At 39.7% G+C, this 27,200-nt stretch overlaps 2 protein-coding genes across 2 annotated transcripts; one reads left to right on the forward strand and one right to left on the reverse strand.

Annotated features, from left to right (window-relative positions):
• Nucleotides 1–3,112: 3,112 nt before the first annotated feature.
• Nucleotides 3,113–6,899, reverse strand: borcs7 (BLOC-1 related complex subunit 7). Its single transcript, XM_069658896.1, has 5 exons — nt 6,768–6,899; nt 5,694–5,756; nt 5,525–5,568; nt 5,407–5,427; nt 3,113–5,280 (listed from the first exon to the last, which is right to left on the reverse strand). Exons 1-5 carry the CDS (start codon nt 6,897–6,899, stop codon nt 5,229–5,231), a joined length of 312 nt encoding a protein of 103 aa, XP_069514997.1. The 3' UTR covers nt 3,113–5,228.
• Nucleotides 6,900–7,691: 792 nt separating this feature from the next.
• cyp17a1 (cytochrome P450, family 17, subfamily A, polypeptide 1) lies at nt 7,692–18,481 on the forward strand. Its single transcript, XM_069658156.1, has 11 exons — nt 7,692–8,006; nt 8,098–8,236; nt 9,156–9,391; nt 9,648–9,734; nt 9,990–10,208; nt 10,786–10,955; nt 11,186–11,289; nt 11,480–11,706; nt 13,733–13,865; nt 15,997–16,617; nt 18,303–18,481. The coding sequence occupies exons 1-11, from the start codon at nt 7,692–7,694 to the stop codon at nt 18,479–18,481; spliced, it is 2,430 nt and encodes an 809-aa protein (XP_069514257.1).
• Nucleotides 18,482–27,200: the final 8,719 nt, after the last annotated feature.

The following is a 27,200-nucleotide window of genomic DNA, read 5'->3' on the forward strand; positions in this document are numbered from 1 at the left end:
GTTTTGTCATTTGGAGAGCTTCATGCATGTAACTCTCCTGTCAGTGATGGTCTTCCATACAGAAATGAACCAGCTGCTGTTCTCTGACTGTAGCTGAAACTGATCACCGGTTCTGTCTGCTGTAAACATGCTGTAACTGTAATCTGAGAAGTGGACTGTGTGTCAATTGACTGCCACTGTGGGTCTGTTACCGTCTGCCCTGATGTCTGCACAGATACTGTCGACGTGATGAGGTGTATTTTAGGATATTTTACTGCTGACAAGGTTGTTTTTCTTTGATTATTCTGTTTATGTTACTGCCTCGATAATAAAGGACCTGTGATATAACAGGAGGACCTGTTTGCCAAAAAAGTCTCATCTGCTCAAGTCGTCTCACAGTTTTGATGCCTTGATGAGAATGAAGTGGATCTCTCTGATCCAATGAGGGCTAATCGAGCCTTTCTCTGACTGAATATGAGATTCTGCTGTTTGTGTTATAGCTGCAAAGAGGACGTTACAGATTTAAACTGTTGAAACTGCCTCATGTTTGACTCAAGAGAGACTTCTTTGCTCTCCTCTTGTTGGGTCAAAGTTTGTTTCTCTGTCCCCCTGTCAGGGCAATGTGGACTCAAATGAATAGTAGATTGTTTGACCTTTATCAGCCCTGTTGCACCTTGGGATATTTATCATGTTATTTGAGTATGGGAGCAATACAAGACTGTGTTACTCCGCTGCTGATGAAATACAGAGGTTACGGAGTAGGCCATGTTTCAATGTGGACTCAATGTGGAAAATATGATGTACATTTTTCATAGTTTAATATTGAAGTCACCTGAGAACTGTTACACATGCCCGTGTTAATGAGAGTGACTGCTGCCGGCTTTGAAAGCTAGCTAAGACTCGGATAATCAAACTGATTAAAGTGAACCAAATGAATGTTTTTAATTGTTTCCTGCAGTAGTAAGTGCATGTGCAGAAGCTGATTTATTTTTATTTTTTAGCAGTTTCATTTGAAATGTTGCCTTTGTTTTGAAAAGTGATGAAAAGAAGAGATACTGCAGTTAAAACAGTTTGTCATGATTTCTGTTTGTAATAAAATTTTCTGATCTGATAATCTAGTAGTACTGAGTTTTGATTTTTTCCCTGCTTTTGTTTAGCAATTTGTTGTTTATATAAGACATATATAAGACAAATATATAGTCGTATTATTATGTTACTGTTGTAGCTATAGAGTACTCCTGCTGTAGTTAACTATCCACTTTTATTAACGCGGTGAGCCAATGCAACAGAATTTCGTTGGAATGTGCTCAGTCGTGTTTAGCTTTAATGACAATAAAATGTATCTAAAGTGCAAGTCTTTAAACAGCAGGTATGTAGCATTATATCAGCATCCTAATTTCGAAGTTCTCAGTTTTGTTCTATTTGGCGGCTCCTTATGGTAATAAAAGGCAATTGCAGCCACATACGTCCCAGATAACCAGATGGCTACGTTTGGCTCCCTTTGTTACGGTTGTAACTCTTGATTTTCCTCGCTGATGGTCGCTTCGCTTTTTTTGTTTGCCTTCATCTGAGCGTCAAATTTGTTTCTTTTTCTTTGGATTTTCACTTAAAAGCAGCCGCTTAGCTCCGCCTACTCTCTCTGGCAGACCAACCACGGCTGGCTGATGGAAAACGCGTCACTAACTGGGCGCCGCCTGGCATTTTTTCCGCGAATGTCGCCACAGACACCCAGTCCATAATACTGTAAATGCAAAGGCTTTCTTCAGTGGGCCATAGGCTCAATCACCATTGTGTTACCTCACATTGACATTTATTTACATGAAAATCTTCAAGATTTTTACTTTAACTCGTAGATATTACCATATCTCTTCCTTGATTGGGGAGGGGTTTTCTAATCTTGAGGGAGATTGCAGCACTTCAACAATAAAGGAGATTTATATGCACACATCAATATTTTAACAGTTATTGTCTCATGCATGCTGCTGAGCTGTGTGCTGATTTCAAGTGATGAAGGTGATGGTACAGTCCAGCAGAGGGAGCTGAAGCTTTCAAAAACTATACTGCTGTGAGAAATGATTCCTCATATACCACGTGATCACAAATGTTGCACACTTCTTCCCCCTTTGCTCTGTTTTTATGCACCTTATTATATAAAACTCTTGTTTCTGCTTCAGGACTGTTCATTTAGCAGAGCAGGTGGTGTGTGGAGTTACAGGCAGAATTTTTTCTCAAATTTTACTTTCTCCTCTTACAGATACTTTTGGTTTTGTTTGTCCAGCATTTCTCTGAAGTTTCTAACTAATACAATGGAGGTGCATGGGTTTTACTGTTGGGTCCCTGTAGATCATTTTCATTGGGACTATTTCTTCAGTGAATAAATGTGAGGATATTTGGTAGTGAAATGTTGGACGGCGCTTTCCACCAAATTCATACAAACACCAAATGAAGGAGTATAATTTGGAAAGATGCCATTCACTCCTCCAGTAGAGTTCCACATGCCTGGAGAATCCAGGCAAGCAGCACTAAAGCTGTCTTGTGATGAAACTAAATATCTCACTATGTGGTTGGTCCTTTCATTTGTCATCAATCCGCTGTTGTCGGGTTTGCTCTTATAAAATATCTGTGGTATCTGTGTAAATGAAAAAAAAAGCCTTTTTGTGAAAAGTTTTGCTGAACGATCAGAATATGATAAAAAGAAGTGCTGTCACATTAGGAAGAACATTATTTAGAAACGAAAGGATTAAGAAAGGTGCTGAAAATAAGTTTGAACCAACTCAGGTGCAACTCTGTGCCTAAAGCCGGGGCAGAAAACATGTTAGGTAGATTCACTTAGATACAGATCTTTTCAAAAAAGACCAATCCAGTGTAAGCATGGACAAAAAAACATGTAATGAATTCTGCACTGTGCAACAAATGGTAAATGGACTGTACTTATATAGCGCTTTTCTAGTCTTTGCGACCACTCAAAGCTGCTTTTACACTACATGTCACATTCATATTATTTGCAGTAAAAGCACTGAATAAAAAATATTTTATATAATAATCATTCTAAAATGTCAAGCAAAGAAACAACTGAAGACAGTACAATAGTTATCCGACTACCATGGGTACCTTTAATTAGATATTCCAAAAAGAGTGAGTTAATTATCAAACCAGATTACCAGTGGAAGCCGATGTACAAGAAAACTTTTCTTCACTGCTGTTCCAAAGATTAGGAAGAATTTTTAATCTTGTATTCCCAAATGTTAATGTTAATTTGTTATCTGAGAACTATTTGAAAGCTTTGAAGTTTAATATTGACAGTGGTTTGTTTGTTTGTTTGTTTAATGTATTTTTGTTTTAGACTGTTTTAAATCCCTTTGCTTTACTACCTACTGTACAAATCACACAAATGTTCCACTCCTGTTGCATCCACTGTCCTGTTTGCATCTACCTTGATATAAAACTCTACGAGTCTATTTCTACAGACATGCATTCTGCTGACTGGCTTGATTGAAGGCCGGTATGTCCTCTGTATGTGTCCAGCCCTGCAACGCGCCCTGAGTCAGCTCATCAGCAGCACGCTCTCAACGTAGCGGTGTGAAACACGTGCAGCATTAGCTCACAAGACTCAGCAGCATGGCTTCAGGGACGCAGTCAGGGTCAAGCAGCTGTTTGGCCTTCTGGTTGCTGATAAGTTCGTCCCATTTCTCTTCATCACATGCCAGAGCTGATGATGCAGCAGGGAAATATTCTTTGAATTGTATCTACAACTTTTATTTGCCCTAAACACTGGCATCAGAACAACTATAGAGACTAAAGTGGAACAATTCTGGCCTCTCCTCATCCTTATTTATAATAAATGAATCAATAGATACATTAAAATAAGAGCTCTTGCTGCACTGTGGGTTCTGACATGCTGAGGCTTCTTTGTTGTATTCAACTTTGGTTCCAAAATGGAAACTGTGAAAGCAGTAATGTTTTTTTAAGCATCATTTAATAGCAAATTACACTGCACTTGTGAATAGGTACAATTAGATCAAATGTTGCCAAATATCCCAGATTTGTGTTTTAAATGTGGACAATCTAAGGGAACTTCCTTCCATTGTGTTTGGGAATGTAATAAGATAAAAAATAATAATAATAATAAAAGCTAAAACATATGATTAAAGAGATTCTTTCAGTTCAATTAATTTTGGAGCCCAAACTTTTCCTATTAGGCTGCTATTCAAAAGAACATAATATAAGAAACAAAGAGTAAGTCCTTTTAAATCTGTTTTTTTTTTGCTTCAGGCACTTTCACGGAAAAATGTAAAAACACCAAACAGTGGTGAATGGCTAAAGGAACTGTTTGCATGTTCATCCTTAGAATAAATACTTTATCTATTAAGGGAAAACAAGAGTTTTATTTAAAATGTATGGGGACCTTTTATTGAATATCTTCATCATACAGAAAGTGTTCTGCTTCAACAGAGTGAATCTGGAGAGGATTGATATGCTCTTCTGTTTGAAGGGGGACAGCAGCCTGACATGCCTCACTTAATGTGGACTGTAAAGTGGGATGAAGTTGGACACCTGTGATTATCAGCTGTAAGAGGTATGTATTTACTTTTATTATTGTTTATTTCTTTTTAATTAATTGAATTGAATTTTCAATATATTTTTACTTTAGCTATGTAATTAGTATTTGTCTCTTGTGTTTATGTGCATTATATATATATATATATATTGTGTATACTGTTTTTTTCTTGGAAAACTAATAAAGAATGTGTAAAAAAAAATGTGTCCAGATGCAGCATACAAAGCCAAGATCACCAAGAAAGGTGGTTCAACATGTGCTTGTTCTTACGTTTTGTACTGCCAGGATGTCCTCCATCCTTGAACCACAAGAGCTGCAGACTCTGTGTCCATGCCAGAACTTTTCCCAATTACTCATCTTTCAAATATTTGAGAAACATCTTCCCTACTTAGTGTCCTCAAACACAAACGTGATCATTGTAAGCCCAAACTAAAATGCGAAGTTTTCAATAACTTAATGGAATAAAATGACAAAACATTTCACATAACTCAAGAACAAACTTTCCATAGTCCTTGTTTTGGACTTTGTGTTGATACAGAGCCCACTGTACCAGCCAGCAGTGTTCTAAATATGGCACATTATCCATGTGGTCCAACATTTATCCCCACGAACGCTTATAATCCTGCTGCAATAGTGTTCATGTACAGGAGACCCTCCTGACGTTGGAGCTGTGACTTCCTCTGTTGCTCCGTCACTTCAGCAGGTGTCTCAGCTGGTCCTGAAGGTTTTTAGAGTGCTCCACACTGCAGGACGCAAACAGACACAGGAGAGTCAGAACACGTCATGAGTTTCTGTTATGGCTTTTAGTTCACTCAGTGATGTCAACGGTTTCAACAAAAGGTTAAACAGAGTGTCGTGTTTAGACTTACTTCTTCTGGATGGCCTCCTGCCTTCATGAGAGACAGAAAGAGAGAGATACTGCTTCAGTATTCAATCCCAGTTTGAACAATGGTTTTACATATTTGTTAACAGCTGATTGATACTCACTGGTATTGTAAATGAGTGGTGATGATTGACATCTTTCTCAGACTCTGGAAAACAGATGATAACAGAGATGGATTATACAAACCAGAGCAGATAACTTCTCCTTTCTGAGGCCGTGGCCTGACGTTCTGTTGTACTGCTGTGTTCACTGACTGAATATTTTGGTACTTACATCCTCAGAGTGCAGGATGGCATCTTCCTGAATCACCATGTTTCTTGCTGCTTGACCAAGAAGCTGGAGGAGACATTAGCAACAATGTGGCATTAAGGACTGAAACAGATAGTTAAATTATTAATTTCATTACCAATTCATCTACCTGTTATTTGGTCTATTATAAATTTTTTGTTTGGTTGATCAAAATCAATAAAAAAGACATGATTTCCCAAAGCCCAAACTTTAACGTCCTTGTGTAGATACTCAATAGAATCGTGTTTGCTGTGGAAACCTTCAGGTTTGGGATCCACAATCTCCAAGGAACTGAAGTCGGCCTCCAACATAGACACAATCATTATAAAGTGCCAGCAGAGGATGTTCTTCCTGCACCAGCTCAGAAAGTAAAGCCACTAATGTTTACATGTATTTACTGTTTATATCATATACTGAATATTTATAAAGCAACCTGTTACAATAACTTTTCAATATTTATTTCTGTACAGTACAGTTGTGTGTTTAGGTTTTGCATTTCCAGAAAAGGTATGACTTGACTAAATAGATAGAATTTCATTGTATTCATAATGTACATAATGGCTACATATTGAGGACTTGGACTGAATTGTTTTTAGCTGTTTGAGCTCTATTTCAGTGAACAATGAGAGCATTAGTCATAAAAGCTTATTCGGATTCATCTTCAACACTGAGTTTAGGTTAGTTGGTAGTTCAAAATATTAAGCCTACCTTTATTCAGTTCCTTTTTAATAACTAACACGTTGCGCCTTTATTGAGGAAGTTTGGCTGCATTCAAAGTCGAATAACATAACTGAATCCTGCTAGCCTGAATTAGCTGCAACTTCTGGAAGTGTAAAATTAAGGAAAATAAAATCCCAAAACTCAGTTTTCAAAATGAAATATATAATGGAGTCACGAGATTAATTGCAGGCTGTACTAGACATGCTTTTATTTTTTAAACAATACGATAGTTTTTTGGTTGTATCCGTTTGTTCTCTACCAGTTAGCTAGCAGGCACACTAGGATGAAGCTGTCAGGAACAGCTATAATTTTGCTATTGAATCACTCGTATCGTTGTACCTCTTGACTGCGGGATCCCTTCAGCACTTGTCGAGTCAGTGCGATCACATCCCCGCTACAGGAGCCCACTTTGTCGGATAATAAACCTTTAACAGACTGCCCGAACCGCGGCTGAGAGTCAGCTGAAGCCATCTTCTGTTTTGGCTAGCTATGGTGTGCGTGCAGGGTCAAAAAAGACAGCAACGCGTTTACAGAGAATAACATTTCATTATCTATGGTTATCAACTGTTTAAACCTTTTGTTTTCGTGCAAATGTTCAATTTTGAACACGTTGCGATTTATCTAGGAAATAAGTCTATGTAAATTGTGCACATTATTTAAAATTAATTTTGTGCTACTTTACATTATATAAGTACTATTTTTACAAACAAAAGAACAATAAAATAACTGTACAGTAAGAATTTTCCAGTGCTGTTCAATAAAACTAAAAGTCAAAACTAAACCAATCATGCAGCATTTTAATCTTTAATGGTTGAAAGGTTATTCTTGTATTTCATATTCTTGTCTCTGCACGGAGCTAATTTGATTTGATTTCATATTTGGGTAGTTAACTGAGGGCTATTGAAGTGCTTCCAATGAAAATATTAGGACGCAGGAAATTGAATACACAAGTAACATTCAAACCTTAAAACTTACTTCAATATAGTAATGTACCGAGTTTCCACTACTAATGACCATAGTTTGACTTTGTCCATGTACTTGAAAATGTGTCGTCACGGTTTTTGCAAGGATTTAATGGATCAAGTGTCTTCTTATCTTGTTGAAATTGGCCCAGCCTTAAATATTCAGAGTCAAGGATTTGGCATTGAAGGAGCTGCATAAAAGCGTGGCCATGCAGCAGCTCAGGGCCCTCCTGCACAGCTCCTCTGTGATGCTCGGCCTCAACTGAACCAGACCCCTCTGTCACGGCCCTCGGCTGCAGATATGGCTTGGTTTCTGTGTCTCTGTGTGTTTTTGTTGGCTGGTCTAGTTTTCTTAGTACTGCACTTGAAGCTCAGGACATCTGGGCATGGCCCTCGGGAGCCCCCTTCTCTTCCAGCACTGCCCCTGATCGGCAGTCTTCTGAGTTTGCGGAGCCCACACCCTCCTCATGTGCTTTTCAAAGAACTGCAGCAGAAATACGGAGAGACATACTCTCTGATGATGGGATCCCACTGTGTCATCATCGTCAACCAGCACACACACGCCAAAGAAGTCTTGATGAAGAAGGGAAAGATATTTGCAGGAAGACCTAGAACTGTGGGTAAACTTCTTTTTCATTGCCTTCTACTTAACAGCAGCAGCTTTTGATGTTTGTTCCTTTCCTGTCCCTGTCCTGTGTGGGATGAAGGTAACCACAGATGTTCTGACCAGAGATGGGAAGGACATCGCATTCGGAGACTACAGTGCTACCTGGAGGTTCCACAGGAAAATAGTGCATGGAGCTCTGTGCATGTTTGGAGAAGGCTCTGCTGCCATCGAGAAGATTAGTAAGTACAGCTCACTCTGCACTCTTCCGTTTTGATTCCTCTCACCTAAGATTAAACTGCATGTGCTTCTAGTTTGCAGCCCTGTCACTTCCCTAACTGAGAATGTTTGTTGAAAATAATCTGTACTGCTTAAAGCACTGAAAAATGAATTAAAAGCACTCGACAGTAACAACTTTCCAGAAACAGTCACTGCCGTCACCTTTCTACTTCTTTCACATTTGTAGAACCATGTTCTATCCCCCCAGAAAGTCACAGTGTAAACTGCTCATGGTTGATTGTACAAAGTCTTTAACACTTTACAGTGTTTGAATTTTCAAACTGTACATGTGTTCATTTTGATATACATCCATCCAAAAAGGCCAGGCTGAAATGTTTAAATTAGAAAGCATCGCTGAAGCAGCTAAGCCAATGAGAAGTGTCAGCCTCAGTTTAGAATTGAGTTTATGGCTGCAGCAAAAAAAATATTACGTCTCAATTAATCTGTGAATTAGTTTCTCAATCTATCATTCATCATCTTAATTCATAAAATGGCAATAAAAAGGAAAAATGCCCATCACGGCAAATCACAAAGAGATATTGCTTAGAGTGTGGGCTCTTAGTAACTCAGAGTAACTCCCTGATGCTCTCTTGTTATTTTGGCCAGCAGGTATACGTGTCAAAATAAACTACAGTGTGTCTAATGAAGGATATGAAGAGACACGTTACCCGGTGCAATAATAAGGATGAATCATGGATGTGATTTTGTGATTTAGTATCTGGACAATAGTGGAGCTCTCTGGCAGAGGAATTATGTGTCTGACTATAATGCACAAACCAAAATACAATTTAAATAAGTGAACATTTTGATTAGATTTTAAGAGAGTAAGCATTGAAAGCACGTCAGTAAGTAAAGATGGTCTGTCTTCTGTGTCCTGCTCAGTCTGTGCAGAGGCTCAGTCTCTGTGCTCAGTCCTGTCTGAGGCAGCAGCAGCTGGACTGGCCCTAGATCTGTCTCCTGAGCTGACTCGGGCTGTCACCAACGTCATCTGTGCGCTCTGCTTCAACTCCTCCTACCGCAGAGGAGACCCGGAGTTTGAGGCCATGCTGAGCTACAGCCAGGGCATCGTGGATACAGTGGCAAAGGACAGCCTGGTGGACATCTTCCCCTGGTTACAGGTAGAACACACGAACAAGCTGAAGAAAAACAGAAATTGATTTTTGGGCAGCAGACAAAACGTAGGAAGACCTAGGCCCATACAGGAAATATAAAGCAACACATTTGAAGATCTAAAATATCATAGGAATAATAGGAATAATATATAATTTCGATTGAGGTTTTCTGCGCCACCAAGAAATAAATATAAATAAAAAAGCATTTATATATTGCACTGTATATATGTTACAAATCAATGACCTCTGTCTCTTTTCACAGATTTTTCCCAATGCTGACCTGCGTCTTCTCAAGCAGTGTGTTGCAGTCAGAGACCAACTACTACAGAAGCAATATGATAAACACAAGGTACAGCTAATAGCACGCTCTGTGCTGTGACTGATGAGTTAAAGAGGGTTTGGAGGGGACGTATATGCTTACAAACAGTAACTGTAATAGCTTAGGAAGGATATTTACTTGACAATTCTTTTTGCACAACTGGTGAGCTGAACACTCAAAAAGACAAACGTGTTTCTGCGTCGGGTTTCCAATTGTAAAACTATAGAGGACAATGTATTCAAACCCTATGAAGCACAGCACACTGTATACAATGACCCCTTCCAGGCAGACTACAGTGACCATGTGCAGAGAGACCTGCTGGACGCTCTGCTGAGAGCCAAGCGCAGCGCTGAGAACAACAACACAGCAGAGATCAGTGCCGATTCTGTGGGCCTCAGCGACGACCACCTCCTCATGACTGTGGGAGACATCTTCGGAGCCGGCGTGGAAACCACCAGCACCGTGCTCAAATGGGCCGTCGCTTACCTCATCCACTACCCACAGGTAAGGCCGGAGGTAGGGGCTTTTCCTGGGCTGCAAGTGGTTTCTGTTGAAATGGCCAATCATCACATTTCCTTCCTTCCTTCCTGAGTTTGGCTCAGTGTTGAGGGTGGATTTTTTTTGCCATTTTTTCCTTACAAACATGGAGAGAAGAAAAATTTTAAGTGCATGTAGCTGCAGTTCCAATAGTGTCCACTAGATGCTACTCTGACTCAAGGGAAAGGCCCCAGTGAATGCTGACAAAGTCAGGACGTTTGAGAGTCGAGACTTCAAACCATTTGCTCTGAAACCTGTTGCTGATGTTGTAGATGCACAACAGCAACACAAAAGTTCTACCGCTAAATGTGTGTGGTGATATAGCTTTTCTACAGTCGACTGTGTCTTATCAAGATCAAAAATGCCCTTTAATTCTACATCTACAAGAGTATGAAATTCATACAAATCCAAGGACTGTGAAACTTAAATGACTCATAGGTTTGCAAAAACTTTTCGTAGGCAAAACACATGCATAGAATAAACACATAAACATTAAAATTAAGTGTATTTGTGGTGCAGAATATGGATGTTTTTCTGTGTTTAGGTGCAGAAACATATCCAGGAGGAGCTGGACAGTAAAGTGGGGAGGGACCGGTCCCCTCTGCTCAGTGACAGAGGCAGTCTGCCCTACCTGGAGGCCACCATCAGGGAGGTGTTACGGATCCGCCCTGTGGCCCCTCTGCTCATCCCCCATGTGGCCCTCTGTGACAGCAGGTACACTCAGCATCACAGAGACACTCATTCATTCACTGTCATCCACCTCTCACAGCATGTAAAAAAACAATGTAACTCATTGATAACAGATCAATACAATCAATTCAAACTGGATTCTGCAGGATGATTGAATCCAGGCAGTTGTATTTGATTCATGCACAATTTTAAACTTTAATGTCAAAGAACACGGCTAACTATTACGTCACCTTGATGTGTCCATGATTCTCTAGCCTCGGGGATTTCACAGTGAGGAAAGGAGCTCGAGTCATCATCAACCTGTGGTCTCTGCATCATGATGAGAAGGAATGGAAAAACCCTGAGCTCTTTGATCCTGGTGAGAGGGAGCTAATGTCCAATCTGTCATATTTTATGCTGGAAAATGTTGCACTAAAAATGTACGAACACGGGCAATTGCAACAGTCACCTTACAATTTTGAAATAAATTACCTTTGGGTGAAAGTCCTTGCTGGATGTTATGACCCATATCATCTATATCATCAGAGCTCTGTGTTTTTCCTCTGCAGGACGGTTCTTGAACAGTGATGGCACGGGTCTGATCATCCCGTCGGCCAGCTACCTGCCGTTCGGTGCCGGGGTCAGGGTGTGTCTGGGCGAGGCTTTGGCCAAGATGGAGCTCTTCCTATTCCTGTCCTGCATCCTACAGCGTTTCACCCTCTCTGTCCCAGCAGGCCACGCCCTGCCAAGTCTAGAGGGCAAGTTTGGTGTGGTGCTCCAGCCAGCCAAGTACAAGGTGAATGCCACGCCCAGACCCGGCTGGGAGAGAAACAAGTGCCAGCCGTGTTGAGATTGGCCCAATGTTTCACCAGCAAAGCATCTCAATGCAATGCAACACAGATCATGCAGGCAGATGTTCGAGCATGGGACACTGCACAAGACGAATAATTGTGCACTGGACATTTATTATTATGTATCTGCTGTCATGTCCTCAAAATAAAACAGGTATTCATTGCGCAGCACTGAGAAACAGGGATTCTAAGCACCCACATACAGTATGTATTTCAACCACAGGAAAAGTGTAATGTTTAAAGTGTATTTATTGCCATTGCCCCGTGATCAACGCATTTTAAGACTGTATGATAAGATCCTGTTATATGATGGGTAGCTTTGGAAAACCATGTTGTTTCACCTCATATTCTTAGAGATGAAGCTCACCATAAATCAAGAGAACACTACGTGGCTTATATAGAGTATGTTCTAAAGACACATGTTTAAATGTATTTAAGTTACAAAAACAACTGATGTTCACAGGTAAGACAATTCTTTCAATCTCTGCATATCTATTCAAAATCCCAAACGAACTATTATCAACAACAGAACTTTTTAATTTGCATGTAAAATAATGAAACTTCCTTGGAATTGAATCTTGTTAGATCATCTTTTCGTGAAGAAGAAAATAAATTTTTATTGACCTATTTCTGTGATGCATGCAGATGTTGTTGATGGTGACTTTGCAGAAACATGAAACTCACATGGCACCTGATTGTTATTCCAGGTTAAAATCCTTCATTTAACATTTTATTTAAAGAAAAGTGCAGAAATGATCCACAAAACGTATGACAGCAAAAGTTAAAGTATACGTTCCACCGTTACTCATACATTATTCTGTATGACAAGACATATTTGATTGTTAATAAAGCAGAAGTTTGCCTTAGGTGGAGTTTGAACTTTACATACAGTTAGTTTAGTCCAGTGATTTCCATCCGAGGGGTTGGGCCCCTTCAAAGAGTCTCAGCATAAGCTGGTGAACTTGGGAGATGGTCAATTGAAAGATTAAAAAACATCTGCTTGACACGTTTATTTCCCTTTTTTTGTGACTTTGTATTTAAGTGAAATATTTACCTTTAATGGAACCTCTTACAACACATACAAACCTGAAACATGACAAGGTACGACAACTACACTGGTATTTTGTAAGGGACTTACTGTCAAAAAGGTTTTATCTTAGAAAATGTATCATGTTCCAAGTGCTTATTCTGGTCCGTCTTTTAATAATATTAAGTATACTAGTAGAGTGTGGTCTACACACTATCTAGAAGTAAATTGTAATGAGAGAAATCTTGTTGTGATTTGGCACTTCATAAATACAAATGACTTATGTCTTAAACAGGTAAGATGAGTAAGCCTTGTGTATTCTGTGATGTTATTAGTCTGGTCATGGTCTGTGTCTTTCTCTGATGCTGTTGTGTTTCATGTTAAGACTGTTATAGGACTAACCACAGCTAAGGCTTTTTTTATAGTCTAAAACATACTCTTTCGAAAAAATGAAAAATAATGGAAATTAATTTATAATATATAATAATACAATGACCATTTAATGCATGCACAGAAGCAAGCTTAAAGATGGAAGGAGAAAGAAGCTCAGTACTGAAAGTTTTTGAAGGGGGGAGTCTTTCCTCTGTTTTAGAGGAGGGGGAGACTAGAAAGCTGCACACTCCAAGTGTGTGCCTGAACCCCCCAACGCTACCACTGTTGAGCAGCCTGAAGTGTTTCTGTGCCTTAGTGAACGCCTATCACCATTCATACACCTGTTTTGTTGGGGTATGCTGATTGACACACAGAGCCCGCCCCCTGCACTTGTCCTTTCATTGTAATTGGTTCAACACTGATGTCTATGGAAATTCCCCCGCGCGACCCTTGGCTCACACCTGACCATCGCTAGTCAGCGGGAAAATGCGCGAGGCCGCAGCCGGACAGACGCTCAGCCGCCCGCCGCAGTGAATCAAGCACGGTCCCTGAGCGACAGCTGCATCCGTTACCGGCGGCTGCAGAGCACTGACACTCCACACCAAGTCCCGCGAAGAGGCGACAACATGCCGCGGTCTTTCCTGGTGAAGAAACATCAGAGCAATAAGAAACCAAACTATGGAAGACTGAACTCAAACACTCGGGGTAAGACTCCACACTGGACACGTCACTCGCATGAATTAAGTTAATTTTTGGAAAGCTGGAATAGTCATGGGATAAAAGTTAAAAAGTACTTCTGAATTGCAGTTATGAGGCATAGAAACTTCACAGATTATTGTCTTTTCAGTAGTTTTACACAATACATATTCAGCTCAGAAGTCAAGTCAAATTTATTTAGCCTAGCACATTTAAAACAAAGTGAGCTGAACTCATTTCACCTTTTAGATTAATTAGATTAGCCTACTGCCCACCTAGAGTTAACTAAATACAAATTTCTGTTGTGCACTACAACTACTACTACCTACATGCATACCTACTCTTTACAAATGTATCATTGATGAAACAAGTCAAGCTTCAGAATGACACATTTGATTTCTTTGTTAAAGATTTTACCACAGAACTTTTACCTAGCATAGGTACCTATGCTTACCTATGCTTAGCTTGGATGGAGCAAATATTCGCTATTATTATAGACCATTGTTTCATAGAAAACCAAAACCTCAAGGTTGCTCTAGCTATATCAAAATAAGGAGATGGGAAATGTGATGGGAGTGAGACTGAGCTTGTGGATTTTCATAGAATCACTTGATCACAATCCCATATGGCCAGTTCCATTGCTTGAGGCATACAACAGAGTCCATGTCCAGTAGGTTTTCAGATAGAGCTAACAAACACGGATGATTAAGTAATGACAGGGCATTGTCACTGACACGTGTGGTAAGCTTAAAAAACATCAGACGTGAGCCTGCACATCATTCTCTTCCATTTTTTGTGCACATGGTGAACTAATCAGGCTTACCTTGAAAAGCAATTGGGCGATCAGTGAGAGACACGATTTTTTCCCCAACCCCTATTACTTCTTTTTGTCAATGTACATATAACTTTTTGTTCACTATTTAGTGTACCATGTCATCTTATAATTTGCCTTTCATTGGCGGTTCATGCAGGTGAGGCCACAGCTCTGTCTTGTCTGTAGAAGCCCTGAAGTAAACCTACAGAGGTTCAAACATGTTGGCCTTTTTAATCATTTAGCCACCACAATGAATTTCTTTATTGCAGTTACTTACTCTGAGTTACTATTTTCTTTGCCTGGATAGTCTTTGTGTTGGTAGCGCTTTCATAACTTTAATCCTATATTAATACATCAAAATGTTTTTAACTAGAACCTACTTTTAGAGTTTATACATCAATTTTTTCTTTTGGTTTTTACAACACTATGTAAGGAAAATAACACTGCATCGAGAGAAGTGAGAGTTTAGTTTGACCGCAAACAAAAATGAGGTTTTGTGTTTAGCAGGTGCAAAATCCGTCCCCAAAGAGTTACAGCATTGTCCCAAGGTCCTTGAGAGACCAGAAGGGCCCCATTAAACAGCCTCAAGAGCCTGTGCAGCGGCCTTCCAGGCTCCTCCTGACAAATCCCTCCTTCGACCTTTGTATTTGTTCCAATACAGCCCTTAAAGCGAGCTTGAGCCTTCCCCCTCCCTATCCCACTGTATTGATGAACTTCCATTAACATCAGAATGGGGCCAAGAAAGGAGAGATGGTAATAAGACTGAACTCATACCCAGGTTAGAGGAAAAATAAACAGTGATGTAAGCTGAAAAAACGTAGTCAACTTTTGGCTGTAAAGTACCACAGATGGTGACTTCCTGCATATTTATCAAGATTGTTTCTGTTTGTGGGTTTGATAAATTTGTTGCAGTCTTCTTTCTGTATGAAAAAATGTTTAAATTTGAGAAGTTTCGAGTAAAGATTCAGAATAAAAGTACCAGAAAATGATCTGAAATCTTTCTCATCTCGCCCTCGTTAAAAAGAACATCCCAAATGTTTTACAGTTATTAAAAGTTTAACACTTACAGACCTTACAGAAAGTGATCAAATAAAAAACAAGAAATATATGAAGTTAGGTAAAGTGTTGCTGCATTGTCCAAGTAAGTGTATTGACATAAGACACAGTTGCTCATTGTAACAAACTGAGAGGAGATATGATACACAATGCTAATTCTTTGGAAGAATTGATGCATAGAGGCTAAGACATGGGATAGTGGTATATCCTGATGCTGTAGCTCTATAACAATACATTTCTATAATCATTATGTATTTTTATGATTTACAGGGGCCCCCTGCGACACACAGGAAGACGCTCTGCTGCAGAATGGCATTCCCCTTCACCATGATTGTCCAGCCCCGAGCCCCTGCCTACAGCATAGAGCCCAGTCACTCTCCTCCTCTCTTCATCCTCTCACAGCAGAACGACTGCATCCTCCATCTATTCCAAATACCTCCCCTATTTCCCTTTTAGGCTACTCTTCAGGGGCTAACAGAACAAGCCCTGCAAAAGCATGCAAACCAGTTGAATCCTGTACCAAAGTGAACCTGGAAATCCAGCATCCCAGAGAAGACTACAGGAGGAGAGAGAACCTCCTCCCTCCATCCCTCCCTCTCCTGGCCCTCTTTCCAGCCGTCCCTCCCGGCGGCAGCAGCCAGGAGAACCTTGAGTGTTTGGACTGTCATCGAGGGCACTTGAGCTTCTCAGGCCTGGCCAAACACAAGCAGCTCCAGTGTGATTGGAGCAATAAGAAGTCCTTCAGCTGTAAATATTGTGAGAAGGAGTACGTCAGCCTGGGAGCGCTCAAAATGCACATCAGGACACACACACTGCCCTGTGTGTGCAAACTCTGCGGCAAGGCATTCTCCAGACCCTGGCTGCTTCAGGGACATATACGAACACACACAGGTCAGTTAAACACACACATTCACATATTTGCATTTTCACAAACTTTTGCCTTCTTATTTTCTATTTCTAATTTTCTTTTTTTTCTCCTTTCTTTTCTGTTTTACTTATAATATTAATTTAGTTTATATGTATGGTGGCAGGCTGCACGGTTGTGGAGAGGTGAGCCTCAGAAGGTTCCTAGTTTGAGTCCCCATTCAGACGAAGAGGGCCTTTCTGTGTGGAGTTTGCATGTTCTCCCCGTGCATGCGTGGGTTCCCTCCGGGTACTCCGGCTTCTTCCCACAGTCCAAAGACATGCTATATAGGTTAATTGGTGACTCTAAAATTGCCCGTAGATGTGAGTGTGAGCGTGAAAGGTTGTCTGTCTCTATGGGCCCTATTTACACGGCGTAAGACTTTTGCTAGTTACACTGTGCACAATCTGGGTGCAAACCGCAAGTCCCTGTTGTGTGAGGATTATAATAAATGTACAGTAAATGCATCAGAATGAGAGTGCGAGATGGAGAGCTTGGTGTCAGTTTTTGGCCTGTGTGTGGCTCGTGCAGGAATCTCCCAGAGGTGAAGCAGGTGTGTGTGGAGGCAGTGGGGAGCTTGTACACGTTTTCCGGCACTTCTTACCAGCTCTGTAACAAACCAAAAGCAGTATCATGATTTAAGGAGACGAGGGAAACAAAAGCCTGCCGTCTCACAGTCCTCTGTCCCATAAACAACGTTATCTCACTGTATCTGCAAATAAACTGCTTTTTCCTTATGAGTAGAAGCTCTGCTGTGCGTCCCCATGTGAGTAACAAGCAGAGACTCGCGTTGTGAGAACGTCAATGTATGCCCATAATGCGCCCTTTAAACTGCAGAGACAGACTGCTCCATAGACTTTGGACTTTAGACCAGGTTTTTGTTGGTCTACACAACATAAGCGCTGGGTGTAAAATAGCAATGACACTGACATAATTTCACGCTGAGTCAGCACTGTGATTGACTGGTGATCAGTCCAGGGTGAACCCGGCCTGTCGCCCAATGACAGCTGGGATAGGCTCCAGCCCCCCTGCGACCCTGAACAGGATAAGCGGTATCGAAAATGGATGGATGGATGATGGCCATATTTTTTTTTTTAAATCATGCAGAAAGACAAAACCACAAGCAAGAAAAATATCTTTGGAGTTTCAAACAGTGAACAGTAGATTCCTGTTAAAATAAACCATTTTAGCACATTTCCCAACACCATGGCAACAAACAGCATGCATATATTTCCCAGCCATGTATATCACTTTAATGACACACTTATGTTGTCGCAGTTTGTGAGATCTCAGGGCCCTTGTATTGTATGCCCCTTTATTTACTTTGCTATTTATCTTTCTGTCCGTGTGCTTCTGCAACAACCAAATTTAGCCCCATTCTGTTTTTAAAAATACCTGTAGAAACTAGCTGCTGAGAAGTAGTGTGTGCAATGAGACCATAAGACAGAATACAGGTTTAAACCATGTCTGCATTGACTCCGCTTTTGAAATCAGAGGCTATGTCTGCCTATTATTATATACTTTACAGTCTGTGGGATCAATTAATCTTCAAAAAAGAGCAAAAAAACCTCTTTATAAGGATGTTAGTTTAATTTATGGTGTAAAAACAGAACACAGGAACTAACAACCTCCTGACTGTAGGCTGACATGAATCTCTGTGTTCCCTCTGCAGGAGAGAAACCCTTCACGTGCTTCCACTGCAGCCGAGCTTTTGCTGACCGATCCAACCTTCGAGCTCACCTCCAAACTCACTCCGAAGTGAAAAAGTACCAGTGTGCAAGCTGCTTCAAGACATTCTCCAGGATCTCACTGTTAGCCAAGCACCAAGAGGCAGGCTGCCCACTGTCCTGATATCCTGTGAACTTCGACCTGCTCCAAAATGCTCTTCTGTAGAGTCTCATTAGATCTTCTAGGATTCTTGCAAAACTTGATGTGTGGATCACAAAACACCTTCCCTGAGGATTTGTGATGACATTGGACAAAATTGCATATCAGCATATCTAACCTTTGTCAGAGACTACTTGCTTAGACTATTTGAACAAACCCTGTGTATACCATACAATAGAAGACTTTAAAAACCTTTAAAGTCTACAGTCTGACAACCTCTCAAAAGTAAAGACATTTTAGTCACTATAAGATTTTGTGTAGACTAAGGACTAAAGAGATACACAGCAGCCCTTGTGTGTGCAGTGGTTTGCCTTCCCTGCTGCGATTGCAACTGTGACGTCAGCGTTACATTTTCTTCCTCCCTACTTCAAACGTTCATTAATTTAACAGCGCTAACAGAAGCCCTGCTGACACTATGTCCTAACAGCAACTGAGCATCCCATTATTGCTCTGCATTCAGTTGGTACATGGTGTCAGCAGCCCTTGTGTCAACATGAGAAATGTGTGCGGAAAATGTTGCATAGATTGAAAACAACAAGGCTGAGTTAGCAACGGTAACAAATGAATGCACTTTTTTTTTCTCCCATCAATTTGTTAGAGTAATATTAAACTGACTGCCTGACTAGCAGTGGTAGTTTCTGTTCTTTCACTCAGTGTAGTCAAAGGGCTGGCTGATATCAGAGGGGTCCATGTAGACGTACAAAATGAATGAGGGATAATCCAAAGGGTGTTTCACTGCATTCAGAGGGTGAATCTGTTGGCATCTGTTTCATAAACTGGATTAACTAATACATTACTTGGTATTTGGTTATAATAAGTTAGCATTTAGTTATTTCAAGATAGCGATATAGATCATTAAGTTGTTCCGTTTCTAGCAAAACTGCATTTTGTTTGAAATAAACTTCAACTGTGTGAGTGACTCAAACACATTCAAGTTTGAATAAGTACTTAAACAGTACTTTATGCGCCGTTAACTCTGCATTGTTGTGTATATTTTTGTATTAAAAAATGCTTTTTGACTTGATAAATATTCAACTCTGTCCTTTTCTTGTTTCAGTGTGCGACAGTTTGACAATATGAGGAAACTAAAAAGAATCTGGTGTTTATCAGGACATTGACAGTATTTACACTGGAAGTAATAAATCCAAAACATCCATTTATTCTCACCATGATTCATTTCATGTCTCCTTAAAGACCAGCTAACATTAAGAATGGACAGGCAGAGCGGGTGAGCAGTTGTAGATTCCTGGGAACCAGCATTGCAGAAAAATCATAGACATGTTTCCTCTCTAAGGAAAAAAGCTCAGAGACAAGAAGACAAAACCTGTACCAAGTACTTGTTAACTTATACAGAGGAACAATAGAAAGCATCTTGACTGGAAACATTGCAAAGTATTTACACCACAGTTCATTAAAATGCCGAAGAACATCACTAGTACCAATTTAACAAGCATCAGAGATATTGTTGCAAGGAGCCACCCCAGCAACAGTCTGTTCACCCTGCTGCCTGCTGATCTGGTGACAGCTTATATCCATTCTAATGACTATTTAGTGTCTTTGTGACTTTAAGATCTAAAAAGATGCTCCAAAATTGTAATCCATCGGGAGTGGCCCCAGGACGCTACCTTGAGGAATACCGAAATCTATACCTCAATTAGATTGTCAGTCAGACAAGAATTTATTTATTATTTGTCAACACAGGACAGGCATAGACTGTCGGCCATATTGTCTTAGGTGACAATGTGCAGTCTAATAAAAAAGATGATCCAAGTCTTTCCATCAGCAGCAAAGGTTTGTCGAAAGGTTGCAAACACTTGCCCAGCCCTGCACCTGTAGTATGAGTCTGAGCACCTGTTGTTTGCCCACCAGAATGGCTCTGTTATGATGTAATGGAATGCTATGAATAGTAACTGTCTGTGGAACAAGGTCTAAATATTCCCAACCAGTCAGCCAGGTTCATTTTCAATACACATAGATGCTATTCTGACTCCCTGTTGGCCTATAAATACATGGAAAGCTGTTATATTAGGCATGAGGGCAGCTCTCCATCTTACTGTGTGTCAGTAATACAAGACAGCACTGACCAATTTAGCTGCTGTCAAGACATGAGGCCTATTATTAGGCTACAATATTAGGCCAGCGGATACAGTAAAAATTTGTGTGTATGCATTTGTGGGTTTGTGTATGTGTGTGTGTGTATGTGATATGTGGGGAGAGTAATAGACACAATGGCAATCAGATTATGTTGGTATTTTCCACAGTGAGTGTGTGAGTGTTTCCATAGAGTCCCTCACCACAGGCCTCTGATGCCCTGCAAATGACGCTGGATTACACTTGTTACCAAGACATCTGCCAATGTGTGGCAAAGGGTGTGTACTCGTGTTTGTGTGTGTGCTGATATGGGTTGAAGGATGGAGAAGGTCAGATGCTGTGGTGATATCAGATGAAGAGAAGTACAAAGTATCATTAAAGTTTGTTGAAGGCCACCAGTATTGCTTTGCATACGCTGTAAAGTGCAGGGATTGCATTGTTGCTTATTGATGTGACATGTTCTTGACCTGCACAGATGTTGTGGGGAGTTTTAGGATTAAGATATAACATGTCCTGTCTCATATCATCCTTTTACTTTTCCTATATTAAACCATGACAACAGGCTTTTCCTCAACTTCCATAAACATAGACGTCTACAACCTTTAGGGGCTACTGCTAACATAACAGTCTTGGGATTCCTGCGAGGAATCTCTAATATATGATTAAATAATAATTATAAATAGAGAGAAAAACCTAATGCCCAAGTTTCAGCAGCGAGACACATTTTCTGCTAATTTCAAACGCATGCAACAAAGATATTCATATGGCAGCCGTCTGTAAAATATACATGTCCTAACAACATTCAGTTGTATATTTTACATGGTGCTGAAATGCATACTCATCAGTGTCATCAGTCGTGTTTGAGGTGATGTTGATACAGGTGAAGTCACAAAAGAATGGAGTGAGTTTTGAATCTGGAGGTGGGAGGAGCCGGGGGTGTTGTGGTCGAGAGAGACAGGAGAGATGGAGCTGGATATATCTGTGCACTCACTGTGGAATAGCAGCTCAGGGAGGTGCTAACATTTCCAGCTATGCCAAACCAAGCCATTACACCCCCGCCTCTTTTTCCACCACCAATGGGGGTGTGTGTATGTGTGTGTCTTTGCAGTCCTATCCGTGTAGATATTGGGAACCAGTCGAATAGTAGGTTCACCCAAATGACAAAACGCATCATTTCTTTTTCTGTAAAGTTCTGCTACCAAAAGAACACAAAGGAGTATGTATAATAATTGTAATCTCAATAAATCATTAATACACACATGAATACTTGCAAAGCTATCATATACTGTATACTACTTACAATATAAGTAACTGTAACAAATCTTTCATCTTCATATTTTTTTCTGACTTTAAAAGTTCTGTTTGTGTCCGTCATAAATAAATCTTTTGGTGCATTCAATGGTCCTGTCTCCAGAGTTTGGAAGTTCTTTCAATTTTAGTGTGTTCAAGAGATTTAATTAGTAATGTGGAAATAACATGGATGCTACAAAGACAACAGGGCTGAACATTTATTTTTGCTTATCAATCAAATGTAGGTCACTAAGTGATGAAATAAAATAAATGATTTGATTAAAAGCTTTTACCATCAAAGTAACATTAGTTGTTTTTTGGACTTCAGGTATTCATGTGAATTTTCCCAGTCAGGAACCTTTTTTTATTATCCCAACACCACATGAATGCAACATTATCTCAAATAATTTCATTTTGGTTTAACTCTCTAGGTTTGTAATACAATAACTCCATAACCACATATTTTACAAAACCAGCCCATCACAGATAAGGCAACTGTAAAGTCTTAGACTTTACCGTGCGCAGTCTTGAACTGAGAATGACAAAACACACGCGTTGAGGATGGTTATTTCTTTGCAATACTTGATGCTGCAATTTTTTAGATCACATATAAAAATACAACAATATATTCAGTGTTTTTTTTATTTTATTTAAGGGAGAACAGAAAAATGCTACAAAACATCTTTATAGTGTTTTGATAAAACCCCAAGCAGTGCAACGACTGGAAAACCCAGACATCATCATCATCATCATCTCCAGCAGCAGTGTCACTGCACACACTTCTTACTGGTGTTATTACTATGTTTAGAAAGAATGCATATTCAGTCACACAGAAGGCAGACTTTGGATTAACAAGTCTAAACTATACAAATGTGTCTTCAACCTTCTATGTTTCCACACAAACACTTCCTCAGTGAATCCACATTTTGTCTTAAGCTAATGTGATGGTTGGATGGTTGGTTGGCTAATTTGAGGTGGTGCTCCGAGGATTTACTGTAGAAATGTGTTTCCATGACGTTGGGGATTCGTGAGACAGCATTAAAAACAGATATGCACCATGGCTGAGATGTGCTGACCTTTAGTGCTTTTCCCAAAACTTAACACGTTTTCTCTTCTTGTCTGATAACTATTGATAACTATCACATCTTTCAAACTTCATTCCCCTTTTTTACCAAAGTGTAAATATGTCATCTCCAACTGGAAATAACCCTGATGACATCACCACAAAATCACAAAGGTTATATTATATAAGACTTGTCAAAGACGAGCTTATACGATTCAGATTTCATCAGAGATCTTGTATATATCCAGCTGAAAAACACTTTTGCTTTTCGGTGACCTACCATCTAAGAATACATTTGGTCCAAACTGACTGTGATAACCTGTTAGCCAGTTGGTGTCACACATAATTCTACTATGAAGGTTTAAGGTCCTGAAGTGTTGGGGAAAAGGGCTGAACACAGTATCTACTGTGCTAGCGAAAAGTAGAGTCAGCATGTTGGTGATAAATGAGCCAGCTGGCTTTTGGCTATTTGACAAACAGCCCGCATGTCACTTCATTTTCAGATTATCTGATTTTTTCTCTTCTATTATGACACAACACTCACATGTTATGTGAACATTTAAGAGTTCATGCTCTTTGTAATCACTCCTCCTCTACTTACTAGCCATGTAGCATTCTTTTGTAGTGAAATGGTGGCAATATCTTCAGATCTTGTTCTTTGCATTAATGCACTCTAAAAGGAAACACTCTGCTACCCACACATGGCTTGTGAGCATTCGTTGGAGATAGTTTAACAAAACTTTGATCTGGTCCTTTAACCCTTTCAAGCCAGACAGTTTTCATACACCTCCATGTTAGCGTTAAATAAAGTCTTTGTTATCCATGCACAAAGCCTCTACAGTATTCTAAGGTCTAACACTCTGTGCTGTTGCCCGTCATTGTTGTCTTTGTTTAGGACTGTGGAGCTACTGTTATCTTAACAGCTGCCTTTAAAGATCAGTGATGAAGGTACACAAAATATTAAATGCAACAATACAAAAACAAGGATTAAACACAGAATATTTACATTTCTTGGGGAAATGTGCTCAAGTGAGACGTTCAAAAAGAAGCACATGAACATGAGGTACACAAATTGTAACAAAATAAGAATCTACGAATTCTGCTACAGAGGTAAGAAGGTAACAATCGCTTATAAAAGGTTGCTTCTTTCAGATGAATACAAAAACAAACAGGAGATGATTGTTTGTGTGAAGAGAGAGGGCTGAAATCTGCTTAAATATCAAAATAGATTTAATCACGGTTAAAGATTTCCATTTTTATATGTTGAGCTGGATGTGCAACTTACAGAAGAGGACGATTACTTTAGAATTAAGCTTTTCAATGATCATGTGCTTATAGTATTAGTAATCACATTATCGATAGCCAATAATATAAACAGCCAGCAGTCCAATGTGTGCCAATAACGCACTGAAATATCTGCTCATGTGCAGTCCAAATTCTACTTTCTTCTTAATACGGACTAAATTCAAGATACTTTAATAACCAGTTTCAGATTTAACTTTTACATTTGTTTATCCATATTGTCAATGCGGTTTTTTTTTACCCTCAAAGGTCTAACTGTGTCATCTTACAGTAGCCTTGAATTATCAGCTGATGTGAGCAATCCAAGTCATGAAAACCTTTTCCCAAATTCACATAACAAACATGAGTGATAATAATTTCTATCTTCTCGTCCTCTTAATTCTCCTCTCAAATATTCGTTCATTACACTTGATTTTTTTTTTTTCTGTGGTGCATGTCATCTCTGGTGTTGCATAAAAAAACATCCTCTGTCACTTCAAATTTGAGCACAAAAACATGAATGGAAGAAAACAAATGGCACATGCTGCCCATATAAATAATCAGTCAACAAATATTTGAATGTTTTGTCACACAAACAAAACTAATAACTAATAACTCTATCAAATAACTCTAACCCCGACACCTTTTACAATTTACAAGCTCTTTGCCAACACTCTTTTTATGACAGAAAACTATGAAATTGATTTGACAAATTGTCAAACAGGATTAAAGATTACACAAATAGAATTCACATTTTCACTAAGAAGCTGAATGAATTAAAGTGCAACTGATAAATGAGTCATTTAGTGGAAACATAACCCGAGTCATCCCTCTGATTTATGCGACTGCCTCCATAGAGAACATGATCTCCTTGTGTAAATGTGAGTGGGTTTCTGTTTGGCTCTGCGTGTCTGGAGAAGGACTGCCATCTAATGGTTAAACTATTAAAACATCTGTGTTAAAACAGTTCCATATGAAACATGTGACCTATGTGTGTCAGATAGTAGTCCAGGGTTTAAACAATATTTTCCCAAAAATATATGTTTTTTTCTCTGCTTAGCAGATAGATCATAAAAATATTCTGTGTAGCGGCAGCTGAAAGCAGAGAACGGGAATATTGAGGTTCGACCTCAATGAACTTCCATCCTTTCTGATGTATTTCCAACAAATATCTACAGATTAATCTGGTAGGAAAAAATGTTTATAAGTGCAAATATTGACAGGAATAAAAGTAGGAACGGCTTTGCTTCTAGGAGTGACAGTGAATGGGATGTTGATGTCTATTATTGAAGGTTTATAATAGTATTATTGACATTGTCAGCTGTAACAGACATGACAAATGATTCTTCTTTTTTTGGTGCAGTTTGATCAGCCGCATCTTTACGTCTTTCCTGTGAAGCCTTCAGTGAAGCTGGAATGGACAGTTATGGATAAGCTACAGCTGAGCTTCCAGGATTGTATCAGACGTCGCTCTCTGAAGCGTCCTTTTGGTGTCGCCTTGTCACAATTATGACAGAAAAAAAATAATTTATCCTGAAAACATTTAAAAGTAGTTAACATCACAAAAACAGAATCAGAACTCAGTCTCTGACAGCTCTTTAAACTTCCAAACACTCATCTTCTGCTCTTGGGATCATTCAGCCAATGAGTCCAGCTGGACTGGAACACAGGACCTTAGCTGTGACCGCTCACTGACAAACACACTGAAGTGCATGGAATGGAGAGTTTTCACTCTAATGTAATGGATTAGTGAAACAAGCCTGATTAATCTGACTGTTTGGAGTAGATCTTATATTGCAGGCTTTGACAAACTGTCATTAGCATCTGACATCAAGACTGACCAGGATTCCTCTGTGGTGCTGCGATCACTGTGCCAAGGTGAAGCTTCCACAACACTCACTTCCTTTAAGCCTCTATCTTTGTAGTTTGTGAAAGGGCAAAGCACTTGAGACGACAAGATAATCTCTCATTGTTGAATGACTTGTCTCAGTACATTGAAGGAATCCTAACCTATAAACAAGCAACCAGCAACAACCTGAGCTAACATTAGCGTTAGCATGGCTCAGCGCCTCTCTTGATGTCCACAGTTTTACAAAGTAAACCAGCTGCTGGTAGAAACTTCAGTCTGTCATCTTAAAAATGTGTATTTGTCTTCTTCAGTGGTTCATGAAACAAATTCAATTGTTTGTGCATATAAATTAACAATAAATTAAAATCAATAAACACATAAAACTTTCAGCTCAAAGGAATTTCAGGCCCTGCATTATATATTTCCTTTACACTTTACGTAGGGTTTGATCTTAATTTCGATTTAAAGGACCTGGTTTCATAATATTTTACAATATATCAATTGTTTTCTATTGTTTTCATACCTCAGGACATTTTCCACATTTATCTTAAATTGTACCACATAATAACATATGTTGTTTTGTAGCTAGTCAACATGGCATTAACATCTTCGAATAAAACAGGCACAACTGTCAGCTTGTGCTTCCTCTCGTCAGTCCCTCTAAAGAAGTGCAGTGTCAGACTAGAACAGTGCAGGCAAGTACTCATGACAGACCCACATCAGAATGGACACGAGTGTGGATAACGAGGTTACGGCTGTGAACATATAAAGCCAGATAATGGACCGAGCGGACAGCTTTCTTTTCAGACGTGGAAATCTGTGGAATTTAAGCTTCACTCTAAATCATGTTTTGGTGCCGTCTGGGGGGGTCCTTACCTCTCACGTACTGACCATGACCATTAGTAGATGTTGCCATACAACCACACTATGAGCAGCACAGTCACTAAGTATCCTGAAAGCCTCTCATTTGCTTCACAGCTGAGCGTCATACCTTACTAGTTACTGTGTTAGTCATTAAGTGAACTGGCCTGTTCAAACTTGATCCCTGTAGACCTCCCTGTAGAAGCCTGCTTCCCTGCTCACTATTTCTCATACGAGCATCAACAGAG

The sequence above is a fragment of the Semicossyphus pulcher genome, unplaced genomic scaffold (genome assembly GCF_022749685.1).
Source record: "Semicossyphus pulcher isolate SPU_LCO1_2020_fin unplaced genomic scaffold, fSemPul1.0.p SCAF_12, whole genome shotgun sequence".
In the NCBI taxonomy this organism is placed as follows: Eukaryota; Metazoa; Chordata; class Actinopteri; order Labriformes; family Labridae; genus Semicossyphus; species Semicossyphus pulcher.

Coding starts and splice junctions, on each gene's coding strand:
- cyp17a1 (XM_069658156.1), top strand. CDS start 7,692: ATGGCTTGGTTTCTGTGTCTCTGTGTGTTTTTGTTGGCTGGTCTAGTT. Junction 10,956..11,185: donor GTGGCCCTCTGTGACAGCAG/GTACACTCAGCA, acceptor ATGATTCTCTAG/CCTCGGGGATTTCACAGTGA. Junction 16,618..18,302: donor ACATATACGAACACACACAG/GTCAGTTAAACA, acceptor TTCCCTCTGCAG/GAGAGAAACCCTTCACGTGC.
- borcs7 (XM_069658896.1), bottom strand. CDS start 6,899: ATGGCTTCAGCTGACTCTCAGCCGCGGTTCGGGCAGTCTGTTAAAGGT. Junction 5,757..6,767: donor AGGGATCCCGCAGTCAAGAG/GTACAACGATAC, acceptor TGTCTCCTCCAG/CTTCTTGGTCAAGCAGCAAG. Junction 5,569..5,693: donor CCATCCTGCACTCTGAGGAT/GTAAGTACCAAA, acceptor TCTGTTTTCCAG/AGTCTGAGAAAGATGTCAAT.